Below are 19,541 nucleotides of genomic sequence, written 5' to 3'. Positions count from 1 at the left end.
GAACTGAGCCTAGGTATGAAGGCTGAGGAGAAGCCAGTTATTCCAGGAAGAAAGGACAACAGGCACATAGGTCCTGAGACAGGAAAGAGCTTGGCATATTCAGGGAATAGAGAGATCCCACTGGTGGAGATGTATTAAGATTACATAAAATTTTTTAACGTTTATTTATTTTAGAGAGAGAGAGAGACAGAGGCAGAGAGACAGAGCAGAGCACAAGCAGGGGAAAGGCAGAGAGAGGGAGATACAGAATCTGAAGCAGGCCCCAGGCTCTGAGCTCTCAGCACAGAGCCTGACATGAGGCTCGAACTCACAAACTGTGAGATCATGACCTGAGCTGAAGTTGGACACTTAACCGACTGAGCCACCCAGGCGCCCTCTGAGATCAAATTTTTAAGCAAGGACAACATGGCTTTGAAAACATAGAATATCTGGGGCGCCTGGGTGGCTTAGTCGGTTAAGTGTCCGACTTTCGCTTGGGTCATGATCTCGCGGTTCGTGGGTTCGAGCCCCGCGTCGGGCTCTGTGCTGACTGCCAGCTCAGAGCCTGGAGCCAATTTCAGAGTCTGTATCTCCCTCTCTCTCTGACCCTCCCCTGTTCACGCTGTCTCTCTCTCTCTCCTAGAAATAAATTAAAAAAAAAATATATATATATATATATATAAAAAGAAAACATAGAATATCTTATTGGAAGAGGCCCTGTGATCTCTTTGGCGTATATCCTTAATTTCCAGGTAAGAAATCAAGACCTGGAGCAGTTTAATTGACTCACACATCTGGAGCCAACAGCGTTGAGCTGTTACCTGGTCTCCTGTCTTTATCTTCTCTGAGTTGTTATGTGTTAATCACATTCTCCCTTGACAGTGTCCACAAAACCTGGAAAGCCTGTGCACAAAAGGGATCACCTCTGCTAGCCTGTCCTTTCAGAATGAAAATGGCTCAGAATTCTAACCAGCTCCCACTTTAGAACATCTAAAAAAGAAAATAAATACCTTCTTCTTACGTATATTTACTCTTCAGAGTTTAAAAGGACACAAATAGATAAATTACATTCTAAAGCCTATTTTTCTTTGAATATTTATCAGCATTGAATTCGATCTGCAAATGAGACTTTTACCATGATGTGTTGTGCCTTTTCATAAAAGAGAAATGAATATCCCAGATAGATTTTGATTACCCCAAATTGAGGATATCCAGTTTACTTTTCAATGGTTTTTGCTACAAAATGAAAGTATGTAACCTTTTAAGTACACAAAAAAGTTTTACTGGAGACAATATTCAATCACCTCCAAATGGGACAATTTTATTCTGAAGGAACTTGGCGCAGAGTATGCAATGCTGCATCCAGAGAATATATGGCTCTATTTATCATTTTGCAAACTTCTTCATTATGTCAAAACTAAATCTCAGCTGTGCCCTGACTGCCAGCAAAAGCAACCAGGCTATTTTAACCATCTTAACAAGAATATTTTGAGAAGCAATCGATTTTCTGGGAACGTTAAACAATTTTACCAATTTTTGGTCAAGGTTCACAGTTAAGATACTTATTACATTATCAGCCTTGAATTTGTTTGTGTACAGAAATTTATGATTTTTATTCTTGCCTCACAAAAAGGAAAAACAATCTTCTAGAATATTCATAACTGTAGTCTTCAGCTGTGCTACAATCCCAACAATTTAGATTTCATTAGGCTTGATTCCCACTCTATGCTCAACTCAAAAGCAGCTTTCCCATGGGCATGGCTTGAGGTTCTAAGGTTCAACTCACAGTTAGAGCTTTCACTTCTCAAGCAGCTTCTTTCTCAACACTTTCAAGTTTTCTCACGCTATAGGAAGAGCTTCCCCCGTTGTACATGTCATGTAAGGAATATTCTGGTCTTCTTGACATAAGCACCTGCTCTTTTAAAATTTTTTTTAAAAATATTTATTTTTGAGAGAGAGAGAGACAGAGTGTGAGCAGAATTTGAAGCAGGCTCCAGGCTCTGAGCTGTTCACACAGACCTGATGTGGGGCTCGAACTCACAAACTGTGAGATCATGACCTGAACCAAAGTCAGTCGCTAAACCGATGGAGCCACCCAGGCACCCCAGCACCTGTTCTTTTTAATAGATGTAGATGGGAAGAAACACCCTTGATAAGACAATTTTATTTTCAGGGGTGGCAGGCAGATTGCTTAGAGCTTAACTAAAAATCATTTAAAATAATCATGGAAATCTACTCCCAAAACCAAAAGCACACTGTATACACTGTATGTTAGGTAACTTGACAATAAATTATACTAAAAAATATTAAAAATAAAATAAGTACTGTAGCCAAATAAAAGCAAACATTTTGAACTTTTGCTTTACTTCCTGAATTTAGAGCAAGGCCTTATCTCAAAAAGCCTTTGAATAGCCACTGAAAATAGACATTGTATGAGTTCCAAATTCTCTACCCCCTCAAAACTTGTACTTAAAATAGAAGATTATCTGAGGAAACTTTATGATTGTATAAAAGCACTTAGAAAAACACCCATTTGTTTTTAATTCAGAATAATCCAAAATCAGTTTATTTTATTCTTATATATTATATCTTATTAAAGCCTAACAAGCCCAAAATTGGAATTTAAGCCACAGTTAAGGCGAAATACATCATTACTGGGCAACATATGATGGTCATTGGCGAAATAAGTAGATTAATGAAGCTGTTGAAAATTTACTCACAATCGGATAAAACTCTGGATGGGGGCTGGGGTGGGGGGTAAGGAGAAACAGAGGAAATAGTTTTCATGCTGATGCTCATTTTAGAAGTAATTCACTTTCCCATGACAAAGATAAGAAAGCCATTTAAGAGTTATTTACCTTTCAGCTTAAAAAAAAAAAGAAAAAGATGTCTGGAGAAGCCCACTGACAGGCATGAAGAATGCATAGGCTCTTTTCCTTCTCATCCTTCAGCCTGGGATCACACAGAAGGAGAAGCTTTTGCAGTTAAGCAGAAGGAAGAGAGAGGCATCAAAACGGAGCACCCGTTACGTTATTACCTAAGGGATAAGCCTCTAAGACCATTTAATTAGTTGAAGAATAAAAAATACTGTACTTTAAACAAACACCAAATCTTTATTTTAAAAATTTAGACAAAAACACAAATGAAGGCGAGATTAAACACTTTACAAAGGTTACACAGTGTGAGTCATAAAAATAGCATGCTCCTCTAGGGAGTGATTCAAAAAAAGAATTCCATTTACAAAAAAAAATCAGAAATAAGACTTCAAGATTATAAAGTGAGTTACAGTTGATTTAATGAAATTGAGAGTTCTGTTATTTTATGTGGGAGGAACTGACTGGGTTTTTAAAAAGGATTTTCTCCTTATTAATTAATCTGAAAAAAATTAGCATATGGTAGCAAGAATGTCCTGCATAAGATCTTTGGGACCAATTTTCTTCCCAATGTCTCAGAGCAACAGGTCGTTAGGTGTCTCACATTCTGTCATCTCCTCATCCTTGGGCCACTAGAGAAAAGATTAAAACTACTTGGTAGCAGCAAAGACTGATACGCACCAAGTGTTATTTATGGGTAAGGAAACTATTGTAACCTACTTAGCCTAGGGCCTGGCTTTATGTCCAATGGCAAGGACCACTAAATGAGGTGACGGAGGGAAAGACTTTCTACTATGAACCCTTGTGGGTTTTCCACAATTCTTATACAATACTTGTTATCCCAAAGAAAGGCAGGACCATTGTCAAAGTAAAAATCCCAGCAATAATATTAAACAAATCTCTTCATGGGGTCATAGCCCAATATCCCTAAATTCTCTGCCTTTCTCCAGAAGGACACACCAATCTAGAATGTAGATGTGCTACATTCTAAACAGGGCACGAAATAGGATTACTTTCTCTAGTTTAAGGTCATGCTTAGATTATATATGTCTTTTTAATTAAATCACTATACAAATATGGGGCCTTTTAAAGTTTGTCATGTACTCATTGGCAATGATGCATTTGCTTTGTAATAAAGCACTTAGGTGGGAACAAATGGCATTTTAAGGCCTACATGGGTTCACTTACACATTCACAGCAATCCTACGAGCTAACAATGAGCATAGGTAATTTTCACCTCTTCCACATATATTATCCATCTTATGCACTGTTTTTGATTTGATTATGTTAATAAATAAAATCTTCAGTGATGACTGCATGGAAAAGAAGGACAATCAATGCAGTCGCAGGGTGCTCACCACCTAGTCCTTCCTTCCTTGCCTTCAGTAACTACATAAAGACACTGCAGTTAAGCAAAACACATGCCAAAGAAACCCTAATATGGTCATACAATTGCAAAAGCCAAGTTGGAGTTCTACTCACAGGTATTCGGGGATACCTTGACCATTTCATACCATTATATGTTGCTATTGATTGAGTCAGCTACAGTGTCGAAGTCCCAATAAAAATACAGTTTGTAAAAATGTGCTTCTACTCCTTGCTTGCTTTACGTCAGACACATTCTCTCCATGGTTAGAAATAAGCCATGACAGTGGTCTAGTCCTGAATTTCTACGGATGATGAGAAATCAGGCATAACCATGGTCTAACCCTGAATGTGATCTTAATGTTTTATACCACGGACAAATCGTTAACATATGGAAACAACCCTCTCAGCTGCTCTGTTACCTTTTTTTTTTTTTTAATCCTATAGACTCTACTGCCTCCACTGTCTACTCCAGCCTAACTTTCCCCACTGCTCTATTCCCATTTTGAAAGGGTTCTTTTCTTCTTCTGTTTTTTAAAAGGATCTTTTGGGGAAAAACATTCTTCGTTCCTTGTTTCCTTCCTGCTGTTCTGTGGGTCTCAATGGCTGCTCAATGTCCCCACTCCAGCCTCTTAAATTAAGTGTTCATTTTCAAGTCCATGGCTGTTCCCTCTCTGCCCCCGTAAAGGGAGGCTGTGGATGCACCCCAGCTCTTAGCTCCTCGCTTTCTGCTGGGCTCCCCACAAAGCAGCCTCTCTCCACAGCCATCCTCAGATTTCTCTTTTTAATAAAGTTTGTGGTGGGCGAATGCCTCTAAATCATTTTTACCCATCACAGCCATTTACCTTCTCTCTGTGACAACCAATGCTCACTCCTCTCCCATCCTCTGGCATTGATTTTTGCCTCTGTAACCTCACTCAGTAGGACAATATGTGTTTTTTTTTTTTTTTTCTGGCTGTAGATAATACTTTCCCATAGCACTCTCACAAACCACAGAATGAGCTCTGCAAGGGAGCCTCTGTCCTTCCACTTTTATTCATTACTAACAAAAGCAGTTTACATAAATGAAACCAAGGAGAACCACAGGTAAATGAGATGTTTAACACACATACACACATGCACAGGGGGTGGGGGGGCGGTGAGGAATTCTTTACACGAAGCCTTTTTACAGAACTGCCTATAAGGGTATTCAGCAATGTTTCCCAAAGGTTGACCCAGTGACTAGTCTGGGCTCCCTGCCTAAGATTCACCCAAAAGGGTGTTAAATATAACTATTGGTAGGTCCCCCCACTAGAGTTTTGGATTCAGCAGGTCTGGGGCACAAGAGCCATCAACAGAGTGTAAATCAACCTCAGCAGCTTGAGTAAAACCCCATAAGCACGTATAATAACGTGTGGATGCCAAGTTTTCAACCCATGTGAGTCTTTAGAATTCACACAGTGATTAATATGTTTTGAGAGAAGTATGATAAGACTTTTCAGTGCAAGTTAAGTCCTGATGGGAGGAAGGATGAAAGCCAAGGTATGTACCGGCCTGTCCACTCACCAGCAGCCTGTAACTGTTTGTCTGCACTGAGATGTGGAAACGCCTCTCCGCCTCTCGCCTACCCCAGCACCCACCAGAAACTCTGCCTTGCAGCTCTTTGACAGGACACGCTTTTAAAAGATCAGTCTTTATAGGATCAGTAATTTATTTAGTTCGCACCTGATTTATGCCACGTTCAAAAATGGAACAAAAGTGATTAAAAATGACTGGGGGCCAAACAGAATGAACACCTCAATAATGCTCTCTTCCTGAAGCACAACGAACCACTTGCCTTCCTGGGAATAAAAGTGTGAAAGGGATGTGAGCTAAAATCCCCTCGGACTGTGATGTGGATAAATCTTTGGAGCTTCTGATTGCCACTTTCTCCACACAGGTACAAACCGTCAAATGTGTATGTAGTGAAATTCCCTTTCACTGAGGACCCTGCTTATTTGCAACTGTCAATGCATTCTGAGCAAAAGTATTCTTCTTACTGAGGAACTGCTGGACCACCTCTCTTTCCCCTTAAAAAATTCCTTTCCCATTGCATTCCAGGCCCATGCTATCCGTAGTTGCCACTAGCCCCATGTGGCTATAGAGCATTTGAAATGAGACTGATGAGTCAGTATTTAGATGTGCTCTAAGTGTTAAAATATGCACCAGATTTCAAGGATTAAGTATTTAAAAATGGAATGTAAGGGCGCCTGAGTGGCTCAGTCTGTTAAGTGTCTGACTCTTGGTTTTAGCTCAGGTCATGATCTCATGGTTCGTGGGTTTGAGCCCTGCACTGGGATTGGGATTCTCTGTTTCCCTCTCGCTCTGCCCCTCCCCTCCTCGGGCTCTCTCTCTCTCTCTCTCTCCCTCAAAACAAATAAATAAACTTAAAAAAAAGTACATGTATAACCTTGGGGAAATTATTTTTTAAAAAAGACTAAAATATCTCATTAAATTTTTAAATTGATAAGCTTGTTGCTAAGACAATGTTTTGGATACATGAGGTTAAACCAGATACATTGTTAAAACTAATTTTACCTGTTTCTTGTTATGTCTTTCAATTTTTTTTAAGTTTATTTATTTATGAGAGATAGAGACAGCATGAGTGGGGGAGGGTCAGAGAGAGAGGGAGACACAGAATATAAAACAGGCTCCAGGCTCTGAGCTAGCTGTCAGCACAGAGCCTGATGGCTGGGCTTGAACTCATGAACCGTGAGAACATGACCTGAGTGGAAGTTGGACGCTTAACCAACTGAGCCACCCAGGCGCCCTGGTTTCCTGTTATTTTTAAAAATGTGACTATTAGAAAACTTAAAATCATACATGTGTCAGGAATTTTATTTTGATTAGCCAGCGCTGTCCTAGATGAAGCCCAGCATTTTGCTTTCCATCTCAAAGTTTGTCACATGTGCTCTCTGGGGGACCTTCCATTCCCTGTGGGTCCAGCTTACCCGGCTTTCATTTAGGCACACCTGCTGGATGGAAACCTTCTCACCTCACTCTTCCCTAATCCAGTCGCTGGAACTCCACTACAAGCCCGAGATGTTTTTGCCTGCCTTCCATCAAGAAATTTCTCCTCTTTTATTTCAACAGATTCTTACTTCCCACCTCTTTTATGAAATTTTATGTTTCTTAATGACAACAGCACAGCTCCTAGAGGCCAGGCATGATGCTGGCTGTGGCACACGGTCCTAAATAATGTCAGCACATAGCCCTAAAATGATATGTGGAATGATGTCAACAGGAACACACAGATGAAACTGATGCTCTCCTGCCCTCAGACCCAGAAGGACTATCTACTTGCAAACACCCCTCCGAGAAAAGATTTAAATGTAGTGCTCATATAACACAAGCCTTCCGGCTTGGAAACTTGAAACCGCCTGATTCCGTATTAAACATTTCCCCTCTCCCACACTTTTTATTCTCCCTCATGTTTCCCTGACTACCTTACAAACTCCATTTGTCTTTGTAGTCCCCTTTCCTTTGCTGATACAGTATTAAATGCCATATGTGTGTGTGTGCATGTGCGTGTGTGTGTGTATATATATATATATATATATATATATATCTCCATATAAGCATATATGCATATATAAATACCATATATGTATATCTTCATTCATTTCTCACAATAATGTACATACCATTATTGTTCCCATTTAAAGCTTAGGAAACTTAGGCACAGGGAAGTTTAGTAACTTATCTGACGTTACACAGATAGTAAGTGAAGAATTGGGATTTGAACCCACGCTTTCCTAACTCTAGAGCCAGACTCCTTAACTGACAGGTTATCCTGTCTCAGAGAGAGTACACACAAACACCAAGGCCCACGTAAGCTTGAAGCTGCTGGGGCCATCTGGTGCCAAGTGAGAGAAGCATCCTACCCCCAAAGGAAGCCTATGTAGGAAAAGGAAAGCTGAAGGGAGAGAGGGAAAGAAGGACAGAGAGAGAGAGAGAGAGAGAGAGAGAATGAGAGACAATATGAGAGAGATGATTATTTTATTGTTTGTGATTATTTTATTTGAATCCTTGGAGAATACAAAGCCAGAAACTAACTGTAGTCTTCCTAATTATACAAGGGCAGAGAGTCTTTTATCATTTATAGTTATGTGTTACTAACCAGAAGGCCAACCCACAAATGTAGACAAAGTTCTTTGTATATAACTACACAAGAACCATAAAATAGTGTATAGGCCTATATCTGGGAAGAATCTCAAAAGAGACCTTGATCCTACCTAAGTGCTATGTATATAATAGTATCTCAGCCAAATCTCCTCAGCTAAAATAAGGTGGGGACGCTTACAACAAAGCAGTTGTCGTGTGGCTAGCCTAAGCTAATGTTAGGTCTGTCCCTGGAGCAACACTTCTATGAAGCAGAATATGTAGTTCTTATATTAAGCCAGGTGCCACAGTGCCTAAAATACCTTCATAAAAAATTTATTAATTATAACTTTTGATAATCTTTTAAAATGCAGAGTGAGTTCTTAGTAAAGATACTAAATTAAAAATGCATGCTTGCAACTTAAGTGCCCATCAAGGGATGAATGGGTAAAGAAATTGTATACACTATATACAACTGAATATTATTCAGTCATAAAAAAAAGAACATCCTGCCACTTGTGACAATGTGGATGGACCTTGAGGGCATTATGCTAAGTGAAATAAGTCAGAGAAAAATACCATATGACCTCACTTACATGTGAAATCTAAAAAAAGATTAAAAAAGAAAAAGAGAAAAAATGAAATTTATAGGTAAAAAGAACAGATTGGTGGTTGCCAGAGCCTGGGGGTAGGGGGTGGGTGAAATGGGTAAAGTGGGTCAAAAGGTACAAACTTCCAGTTATAAAATAAATAAGTCCTGGGGATGTAATAAGTATCATGATGACTATAGTTAATAGTACTGTATTGCATATCTGAAAGTTGCTAAGAGAGTAGATCTTAAAAGTTCTCAGCACAAGAACACAAATTTGTAATTACGTATGGTGTTATGGATGCTAGCTAGACTTATTGGGGTGATCATTTTACAATATATACAAATTATTATGTTATATACCTAATACTAACATAATGTTATGTCAATTACATCTCATTTAAAAAAAAAAAAAGGAAAACACACACTTATGGCATCTCTTTCTCCAAACCTCACTAAAGTGACAGTTTTTCAGTCCTGGTTCTGTTTGTCTTCAGATCCATTTCTTTTTTTTTTTTTAATTAAAAAAATTTTCTTATTTATTTTTGAGACAGAGAATGAGCAGGGGAAGGGCAGAGAGAGAGAGAGGCAAACACAGAATCTGAAACAGGCTCCAGGATCTGAGTTGTCAGCACAGAACCCAATGCAGGGCTTGAACCCACAGACCCTGAGATCATGACCTGAGCTGAAATCCGACACTTAACCAACTGAGCCACCTGGGCGCCCCTCCAGATCTATTTCTTGTTTGTCCTTGTTCTGCTCTGCTTTGTGATGCAAAAAGACTGCCTTTTGCTAGGCTAGGCTTCGTAGGCTTCCATGGTTTAGCAAATAGAAGCACTGGTGGGAGACTGAAGATTGGGGAGAAAGGAGAAAGGAGAGGATTTTTCTCCCTGCCTGCCTGCCTCAGGTAGTGAACTTGGCAATGGCTGAGGCTCCAGCTACTGCTAGACAGATCTACGATGGTTCCAGCTTCCACCCTTGGAAGCTGGCCCTTGGGCTCAGGTAATACCATCACCTCCCTTTCCCTCAGCTTGGGGTAAGAGAATTGATCATTTACAAAGTTAAAAAAAAAAAAAAAAAGAAGAAGGAAAAGAAAAAGAAAAAGAAATCTCTGTAAAGGATGAGTTTGGAATTTTTAGAATCGTATTTTTATTTATTTATTTTTATTTTTTAAAATATTTTTTATTTTATTTCTAGGACAGAGAGAGAGAGACAGCGTGAGCAGGGGAGGGTCAGAGAGAGAGGGAGTCACAGACTGAAACAGGCTCCAGGCTCTGAGCTGGCAGTCAGCAAAGAGCCCGACGCGGGGCTCGAACCCACGAACCGCGAGATCATGACCTAAGCTAAAGTTGGACGCTTAACTGACTAAGCCACCCAGGCGCCCCTAGAATCGTATTTTTAGAATCTATTATTTTTCATCCCACAATGAAAAGAATTAGACAGACATAGAATCCAAAAAGAAAAGATTAAACTCCAAGAAGTAAACATTTAGTTTCCAATCCTTCTGCACATGAGATATCATTGAAAATGAGCCTTTTCCATACTCAGGTTAATTCAGGGTATACCCTTCAAGTAATAATATCCAAGGATAGGCAAAAACAGCTCACAGAAACACTGCGAAGGAAGTGAGGTTTGGCGTGGTGTATGCCATCCCCCACTTTGACAATGCCTACAGCAATTTAGAATCCAGTGCCCTTGATGTCATTAAGGAAAATGACCTGTTAAAATGACCAATGTTGCATGGTTTCACATATTATCTCTTACAGTTTACAGTTTATCTTATTTAGAAATGTAGTCATCTCCTGTACAATATAATAGTGAAGCAATTTAGTCTGTCCTGTCTATTCCCTATCACTTCTGTGTTAGTACCCAGTGAGATAGGCTACCAATCTTTGCATATTCTACTTCTGTTGCAAGGTCAGTTGCATTGGACTTTCAGTTTACCCTAAGACTGTGTCTTTATTCAATATACATTTTATTGTTATGCAGGTCAAATATCATCCCATATTGAATTCCCTTCTTCAGGGCACCTGGAAGAATTATATTTTCCCCTCCCACTGAATTTAGACAAGAGTATATGACTAATTCCAATCAATGAATGTCATTTTCAAAATATCTATGTAACAAAGATGTAAAGCTCCAGTTACTTGGCTCATCCATTTTAAGAAGTATTCTATCCAAACCCAGTACCATGAGATAATATAATTTTTGAAACTTATTGTGAAATTCCTACTAACTCATCAGGCTGAGAGCTCTTTGGGACAGAGCTCACTTGGAACACACATGCACTAGATACTTAATAAGTAAATTAATGAATGATTGTGTGAATGAATGAGTAACCATAATTTCAATATCATGTCTTATTTAAATCATTTTTATGTCTCCTCTGTGCTCATTCGAACACTTCACTAATTTAGGAAATTACTCTTAAAAAAACAATTTATTCCTCAGTGAGGCTAGCAACAATATTCTGGCTTTTCAAAGGTTGGCATACAATCTAAGAAGGAAATCCCAGTGAGTTTTGCTTTCTGTTTCTGAACCCTGTAAAAAGATGGACCAGGGAGTTCATGCAATTTTACATTTGAATGTGATTTGTGGTTTTCTTTCTCTGTTTGGGTTTGGTGACTTGAGGCTGTTATGGACTGAATGTTTGTGCCCCCTCAGATTCATATACTGGACCCTTAACCCCAGTGTGATGGTATTTGGAAATGGGCCCTTTGGGGAGGTAGTTAGGTTTAGGTGATGTCATGAGGTTAGACTAAGTGGAACGCCAATGATGGGGTTAGTGCTCTGATAAGTAGAGGGAGAGACATCAGAGCTGCCTCTCTCCCTCAAGGGAAGATACAGGAAGGAGGTGGCTATTTACAAGTCAGGAAGAGAGCCCTCACCAAGAACCAAATGGACTAGCACTTTGATCTTGGACTTCCAGCCCCAGAACTATAATAAATGTCTACAGTATTTTGTTATAGCTGCCCGAGCTAAGACAGAGGCCAAATTCTCATCTTCTCTCATTTAAAAATGTAATTATTATTTGGATGTCACAGCCTTGCTTTTAGTAGCCAGCTTAGGATTCTGCTGCCTCTTTAGGGAAATTAAGCAACATGTTCATTCAATGATCAGCCTGACTCTTCAAGTATTTTCTAACTTTGGGAGTGAGGGTTCATTCGACCACCATTGTTGGTTGAATGGCACTGTTTGCTACTGAGCTCCAACCTAGGTATGGTGTTCTTGGGTTTGACACAATGCAAATAAATGGAAACTTTCACTAAACTAACAGTTTCTAATTTAAAAACACAGAGAGCTAAGTAATTCAGCCATAGATTTAACTTCTAAAAAAATGCTCTAGATGATAGTAAAACCCCTATGAATTTTTTTCACTTGGCAAATAGATTTAATACATTGCCCTGATTTGTATGTCCCTTTAAGAGCAAATGCATTTTCCTAGAAATATGGCATTTTGCATTGGCAAACAGTTGTAGGAATAAATTCCATAAGAAGTTTACTTGAAATTTTGGAGTCTCACATCAAAATGCCTAATGAAAGTCTGCTGTCATAATTCCCTAAAGTTTAGTTTTTACCTCATTTTGATAAGTTTACCTCGCTTACCAGCTTAGCCACAAATCATATCTAATGGTTGTCATGTGAAGGCAGTAAAATATCATATACCTTATGATGACCTCTATCCAAAAATGCTTTTCCCTGTTCACATTTTATCTGTCAAATAGCATTTTCCTTAAGAAGTAAATATAAATGCCATTATTGGGAGAAGCTACTGGCCTAGGACAAGTTCTAGCATTTAGTGTTCTGACAGATCTTAATTTGGATATCAGCCAAAGTCAATAATACTTGTTCATGCAGAACCTTACCTGGTTTTCACCACATCGAGGGGGTGCATCAGGCAAATTTCTACAAGACCTGAAAGATGATAAAGAAAAGTCCAGTAAACACTTATGTAAACACTGGTTCTTGTTTCCTTGACCCCATTGATTTCTCAAGTATGAAGATTCAAATAAAATTTGGGGCTTTGGAAATAAAGTTAGTAGTTAGAGACTAGTAGCAAAAGCCCAGAGTGTAAGTACTCTGGCATAGCGTGGAGGTGGGGCTGTAGGGGAAAGAAAATGCAAAAGGAATCAGATGTCTGATTCCAATAATCTAGGTGGGAATTATTGTGTAGTCCAAGAAACAAATATATGTCAAAGGAATGGAGAAAAGAAAAGAAAGAAAGAAGGGAGAGATTCTTGCTTTCAGCACTTCTCCCACTGCCACTCGCTAACATGACAAATCATAGCCTCAGTCTCAGCGTGCATGAAATAAAGATAATGATACCTCTTATCTCCCTGGGTAGGCATGAGAATCCAATGCGTATTTAATACATTAATAGCTTAATAGAGATTATATATTAAGTGTTCACTGCATGCTAGACAGTATTCTAAGCAGTGCATAGTTTATCTCATTTAATCTTCATAAGACCTTGCTGGGTAGCAGGTATTATTACTCCCATTTTACAGATGAGATCATTGAGGCATATAAAGTTAATAACTCATCTAAGATCTCACAGCTAAGAAGTATGTGGTAACCTCATAAAAAGCTCATAACCAATGCACACTTAGAAGTTCTATACCTTCTTGCAAATCACTTGTAAAGCTCTCCTGTTGTCTAACTGAGTGGAGAAGACTGCTCAATTACGAACTAGTGGCACATAACAACAGTAACACTAAAAGTAGTATTATATACTAGCAGTAGTAAAAATAATGACAACAGTAGTTATAGTATTGTAGTAGTAATAATCATAACGTTACCTTACTTGCAGACTCTACATAGTGATGGCCATTTAACACACAGTATCACTGACACACAATTACTAAGCAAGGTGAGTATGTACTATCATCACCTTTACTTGAAGATAAGCAAACAGAGGTTGATATTGTTGGTTGATTTGCCCAAAAGCCATAGTATTTGTGGGTGGTTTCTTAAGAGCAGACCACTTACCACTCTTTCCATTTGCAAAGTAACTCAGTTTGAGCTTAGCTGTGATTTAGTTCACTTTCCCCACTCCATATTTATATATACAAATGTCTTTTACCCCCTATACTGGTAAGGTCCAGGCAAAGTTCTACACTTACTTGAAGTTTGCTTTCCTTCCATAGACGTCTATACAGTTTACAAAGACTTTTGCCTATGTATTGACCCAAAACAACTATCTTACTTTAGCTAAAACTAATAGGATTCAATATTAATGCCTGTACCACAGGTTTCCCAGAAGGAATGCTCTTTAGTGGTTGGTAACCAAATCACTGACCCAGTCAGTCTCATTGCCTAGAGATGGGAGGAGAGAGACGTAAGGCATCAGAGGCAACATAATCACTAGGCGCAATGGCAAAGCCACTGAGCACTTAACTTCAGAATAAGATCTGTTACTCAGAATTGCGTGGGTGAGTTTCTTCCTTGCAACCAGGAAAGTCTCAGTACATTTCCTCTAGCTTTAAAATTCACATTCACCATGAAGTAAGAATCAGGTGACCAGAGTTCTTATTCCGCTGCCTTTGGGGAATGAAAATTTCCCTCTGGGGGCATGAGTCCCTTACCTGTAAAGGGAAAAGTTAAATGGTCTATTGTACCTTTAAGGTACTATATGCTTTACTTATAATTCTAAATTAAAGATTATTTTATTAGCTAGAAGAGGATAAAGCTCTGATTCCATAAATAGGATTTACCCTGGAAACTAAGACTTATAAAATATAGTTCTTATCAAGCATTGCACTTCTATTAAGTGCACTTATGAGCATCTCATGAGCATAAGGTAGTAAGATATTCAGTCAGTTTAGCAAAGCAAAGACACAGTTTCTCCCAGTAATGTGGCATTAGAAAAGAAGCAACATGTTAAACACCAAATAGCATTGTTGGTGCATCTCTCAAAAAATTTACCACAGGATCTATCAATCCCAACAACTTATTAAAACTAGCAGAATTCAGAGAATCTATTCACGTTTATGTATACCTATTTGCAAAATAGTCCTTGTTTCCTGTTTGCTAATGGGCATTACTTCTGGTAGTAAGTAGATACTACATTGAATTATTACAGTTTTCTGGTTACTTAAAATTATTTTCTAACCTCTACTATGCACTGAAACATTCATTGTATCCAACAAACTTAACAGTGGTTATCTTTTATGTGCTTGGCATTGAGGATACAGTCTAGTGAGGGGAATGGATGCACAAGAACAAACAAGAATGCATGGGAGGAGGTGCAATGTTCAGAGTTTATGGAAACACAGAAGAGAGAAGCCCCTGATCCAGCCTGGAGTTGGGTGAGAGGTGGAAAAGGGATTCAAGGTGGAAAAGGGATTCGAGGCCAGAAGAGGTCAGAATGAGCATCAGGCATGTAGGAGACACTGCATGCAAAAATAAGGAAAGAAGAAAGAAGAAGATAAGCAATCCAGTAGCTGAGTTTGAAGGCAGAACATGGCAAGAGATGGGGCTGTAAGTGTATAGGTCAGGGTCAGATTCATGCTCAGGTACTTGTAATTCATCTTACAGGCCATAAGGTGAAAGTGAAAGATATTCTAAAAAAATATCTCCTTGAACAAACTGAGGGGTTATGGGAATGGGGGAGAGGGGAAGGGGAGTGATGGGCATAGAAGAGGGTACTTGTTGGGATGAGCACTGGGTGTTATGTGGAAACCAACTTGACAATAAACTATAAAAGAAATAAAAATATAAAAATAAAAAATAAAAAAACAACTCCTTGAGCGCTAATGCATAGGGAACATGTGCCCCAATGTTATAGCAGTACTTTCAACAATAGCCAAATTATGGAAAGAGCCTAAATATCCATCAACTGATGAATGGATAAAAAAGATGTGGTTTATATATACAATGGAATACTACTTGGCAATGAGAAAGAATGAAATCATGCCATTTGCAGCAACATGGATGGAACTGGAAAATATTATGCTGAGTGAAAGAATAAGTCAGTCAGAGAAGGACATGTTTTCACTCATATGCGGATCTTGAGAAACTAAACAAAAGACCATGGGGGAAAATAAGGGGAAAAAAGATACAAACAGAGAGGGAGGGAGGCAAACCACAGGAGATTCTTAAATACAGAGAACAAGCTGAGGGTGTATGGCAGGTGGGTGGGGGTGGGGACAATGGATGATGGGTATTGAGGAAGGCACTTGTGATAAGCACTGGGTGTTGTATGTAAGCCAATTTGACAATAAATCATATTAAAAATAGTTCCTTGGTTGTTTTTTCTCACTCTTAATATATTCCATGTTCATTGAAGACATTTTCAGGGATTTGATTTTATTGTATTTAGTTTTTAAATTTTTTAATGTTTATTCATATTTGAGAGAGAGAGACAGAGCATGAGCAGGGGAGGGGCAGAGAGATAAGGAGACACAGAATCCAAAACAGGTTCCAGGCTCTAGGCTGTCAGCACAGAGCCTAATGCGGGGCTTGAACTCAGGAATCGGGAGACCATGACCTAGGTCGAAGTCAGATGCTTAACCGACTGAGTCACCCAGGTACTTCTTTTTTATTTTATTTAATTAATTAATTAATTAATTTCATTTTATTTTAAAGTTTATTTTTGAAAGAGAGCTTGAGCACAAGTAGGGGAGGGGCAGAGAGAGAGGGAGAAATAATTCCAAGCAGACTGTGCTCTGTGAGCACCGAGCCTGAAGTGGAGTTCAAACTCACAAACAGTGAGATCATGACCTGAACCAAAATCAAGAGTTGGATGCTTAAATGACTGAGCCACACAAGAACCCCTATTTTATTTCTTTAAGTAGGCTCCATGCCCAGAGTGAAGCCCAACACAGGGCTTGAACTCATGACCCTGAGATCAAGATCTGAGCTGAGATCAAGAGTCAGATGCTCAACTGACTGAGCCACCCAGGCGCCCCATATTGAGGGATATTAAGGAGAAATTAGATATTAGCAGCTTAACATGTTCTCCCAACAATCTAATAATATGTCTAATAATCCTTGCACTGCTCCCAATCACATATTCACTGCAAACACATGAGCACTGAGGCTCCAACTCCTACCCTTTGGTTCCCAGTAAAAGCACCATCTCTCATCACAGCATAGATGGCCTGATGGCCCATGCACCTGTAAGTCTGAAAGACTTAATGCCCATCTATAAAATGAACTGCTGAATTGTAACTTGGCCAAATGGAAAGTATGACTTAAATTATCAAATGTTATGTGTTTAGTCCAGAATCTCTTGGTTGTTCATTCATTGTCGTTTTTAATCAAAACAAGTGATCCTGAAGAATTCAAGTGAGCAGCTAAATGCATCATAAGCAGAAAGAATAGATATGTTGGCAATGATAGGGAAGTTCTGATTTTCAGTCAGAGTTCAGAGTTAAATCCAGATTGCATCAGGGTAAGAATGGCTATTTGTTGTCCTCTACTGGGTAGCTAGGGGCTATGAGACTCTGATTATTATTGATGGAGATAACCACAAAAGTAGAACAAGATGAATTATGTTGCCATAGGCCTAGATGTGAGCTCTGGAAACTGAATTGCACTGTGTACTATTTGGCAATTCTATTATCTAGGATGAAGTCACTATCTAAATAAAAAGTTAAGAGGACACAGATTTTAATAATTTCTCTTTTCTCATAACACTGAAAGTTTAACATAGGCAAGACGATGACTTTGAAATTGGTACGTCATCCTAATTGCCAACTCAAGACACATGAGTCCAAAAACAAATGAGACCTAGAAGGCTTACTCTCACAACTTAGCATTTATTAAACTCACCAGCCACAGATGAACACTAAATGAAAAGGTTCAAACTCTTCTACCAATGCATAATACAAAAATGGTATTTCTAACTATCAACCATAGAACCAATTTCCTTGGAAAAAAAAAAAGCTTATAGCTTCATGATATTTGAGAAGAAATATGAAAAAAAGTGAGAACCTTAATAATTATAGATTTAGACCAGAGCTTTCCTTATAACTCTTTCTGGTTGTTTTTAAAATTAAATTTTGTGTTTGATCTTAAAACCAGAAAAATAGGCAGTCTAGAGATAAAATATCTTCAAGACATGTTTATTTATTTATTTTAATTTTTAAAAATGTTTTTATTTCTGAGAGAGAGAGAGAGACAGCGTGAGCAGTGGAGGGTGAGAGAGGGAGATACAGAATCTGAAGCAGGCTCCAGGCTCTGAGTTAGCTGTCAGCACAGAGCCTGACACAGGGCTCGAACCCACGAACTGTGAGATCATCACCTGAGCTGAAGTTGGACTCTTAACCGACTGAACCATTCAGGCTCCCCAAGACATGTTTATTTTTAAATGGATTGGACTATTTGTATCTTCTAATCATTGTGTGGATAAAAAGCAGAATCAAAACTTAACCAAAATACAGTAAGAAAATAATTAGAAAAACATATAAAAAAGTACATTTTCCCAAATAACATGCTATATATAAGGAAGTTCAAAATATTCCATTTGTTATTTTTGAGGCCATCGCTTATTTATCAAAATAACAAGCTAGCAAGAATTGCTATTAAGACTTACTTAAGTTAGATAAAAGACTAATTTTATAATGCCAGAATTTATGAAAATTAAGAAAGCCCAAAGTAGACTGATACCGCAAATTTATCATATCGTAAATGTTTTCATTGTTCCTACAGATCCATGCCACTTCAGTGACTATGACCATTTCTGTAAGATTCAAATGAAATGGGTAATGTGATCCAGTCATGAGCACAGAAAGGTACAGGCTAGCTGGTCCCTGAACCTTACCTTAAGATTTCCCCTAAATGCTCCCTTCTTTGAACTGGCTTACATACATGACTTCACCTGAGCCAGTATTGCTGGAAAAGGACTAACACGATCTTGTCACAAACCTTTTCCCAGCCTCCATTTTTTTTTTCCTGAATAGGACTCTTGTCCTATTGAACCACAAAACTGCACTGACCATCGACCTCATCCTCTTCCCCTGATTTAACCTGAGCCCGTCTCTTTTCCTAAGAAGAGTACAGACAGTATCATGCAGTGATTTAATCATACCTGGTGAAAGAACAGTTTCTTCTCAGTGTTCATTTCTCTGGACTTTTCCCATACGTACTTCTTCTGAGAATCCTACTTACGTTCAGATCTCAGTTTGGGCAACCATCTTACCAGAAATCCCAGGCAAAGATTGTTAGTTGTCCCCTAGTATTCATCTCCTCTTCTTCTTCCTGGCTGCCCAGAATAAATACTGCATTTCACAGCCTCCCTTTTTGGTAGGCATTACCATGTGACCAAGTTCTGGCCAATGGGACATAAATGAAAGTGGTTTGCGTACTTGAGTACTTGAGCTTCTGAGAAGTCTTTTAAAAGTAGGGATGCTGTTCCTTTCCTCTTTTTCTTTTTCCTACTGATGGAATGCGAACCCAGGGCTGGAGCAGCTATGTTGGACAATGAAGTGACTTTGGGCACGGAGGGCACACAACACAGCAAGACAGAAGCAGTCTTTAACATTGTGGAGATATGATCTATCTACCTCCAGGCATTCATGTTGGAGAAAAATGTCCATTTTTTTAAACTACTGCTGTTTGAGTTTTGTGCCATTGTACCTGAACCTGAATCTCACTGATAAGGATGCCCTTCA

At 38.8% G+C, this 19,541-nt stretch overlaps 1 protein-coding gene across 1 annotated transcript in view; it reads right to left on the bottom strand.

Moving 5' to 3' along the window:
• SLC25A21 (solute carrier family 25 member 21) overlaps positions 1-19,541 on the bottom strand; it is a 487,120-nt gene that overhangs the window by 190,693 nt on the left and 276,886 nt on the right. Inside the window, exon 2 of the mRNA XM_039255723.1 lies at positions 12,792-12,840. Coding sequence (XP_039111654.1) covers positions 12,792-12,840 — 49 coding nt within the window. The remainder of the gene's footprint in view (positions 1-12,791; positions 12,841-19,541) is intronic.

This window comes from Hyaena hyaena, unplaced genomic scaffold, assembly GCF_003009895.1.
Source record: "Hyaena hyaena isolate Hyena2069 unplaced genomic scaffold, ASM300989v1 scaffold_542, whole genome shotgun sequence".
Taxonomy (NCBI): Eukaryota; Metazoa; Chordata; class Mammalia; order Carnivora; family Hyaenidae; genus Hyaena; species Hyaena hyaena.
This window is presented reverse-complemented; position numbering and strand designations above follow the sequence as displayed.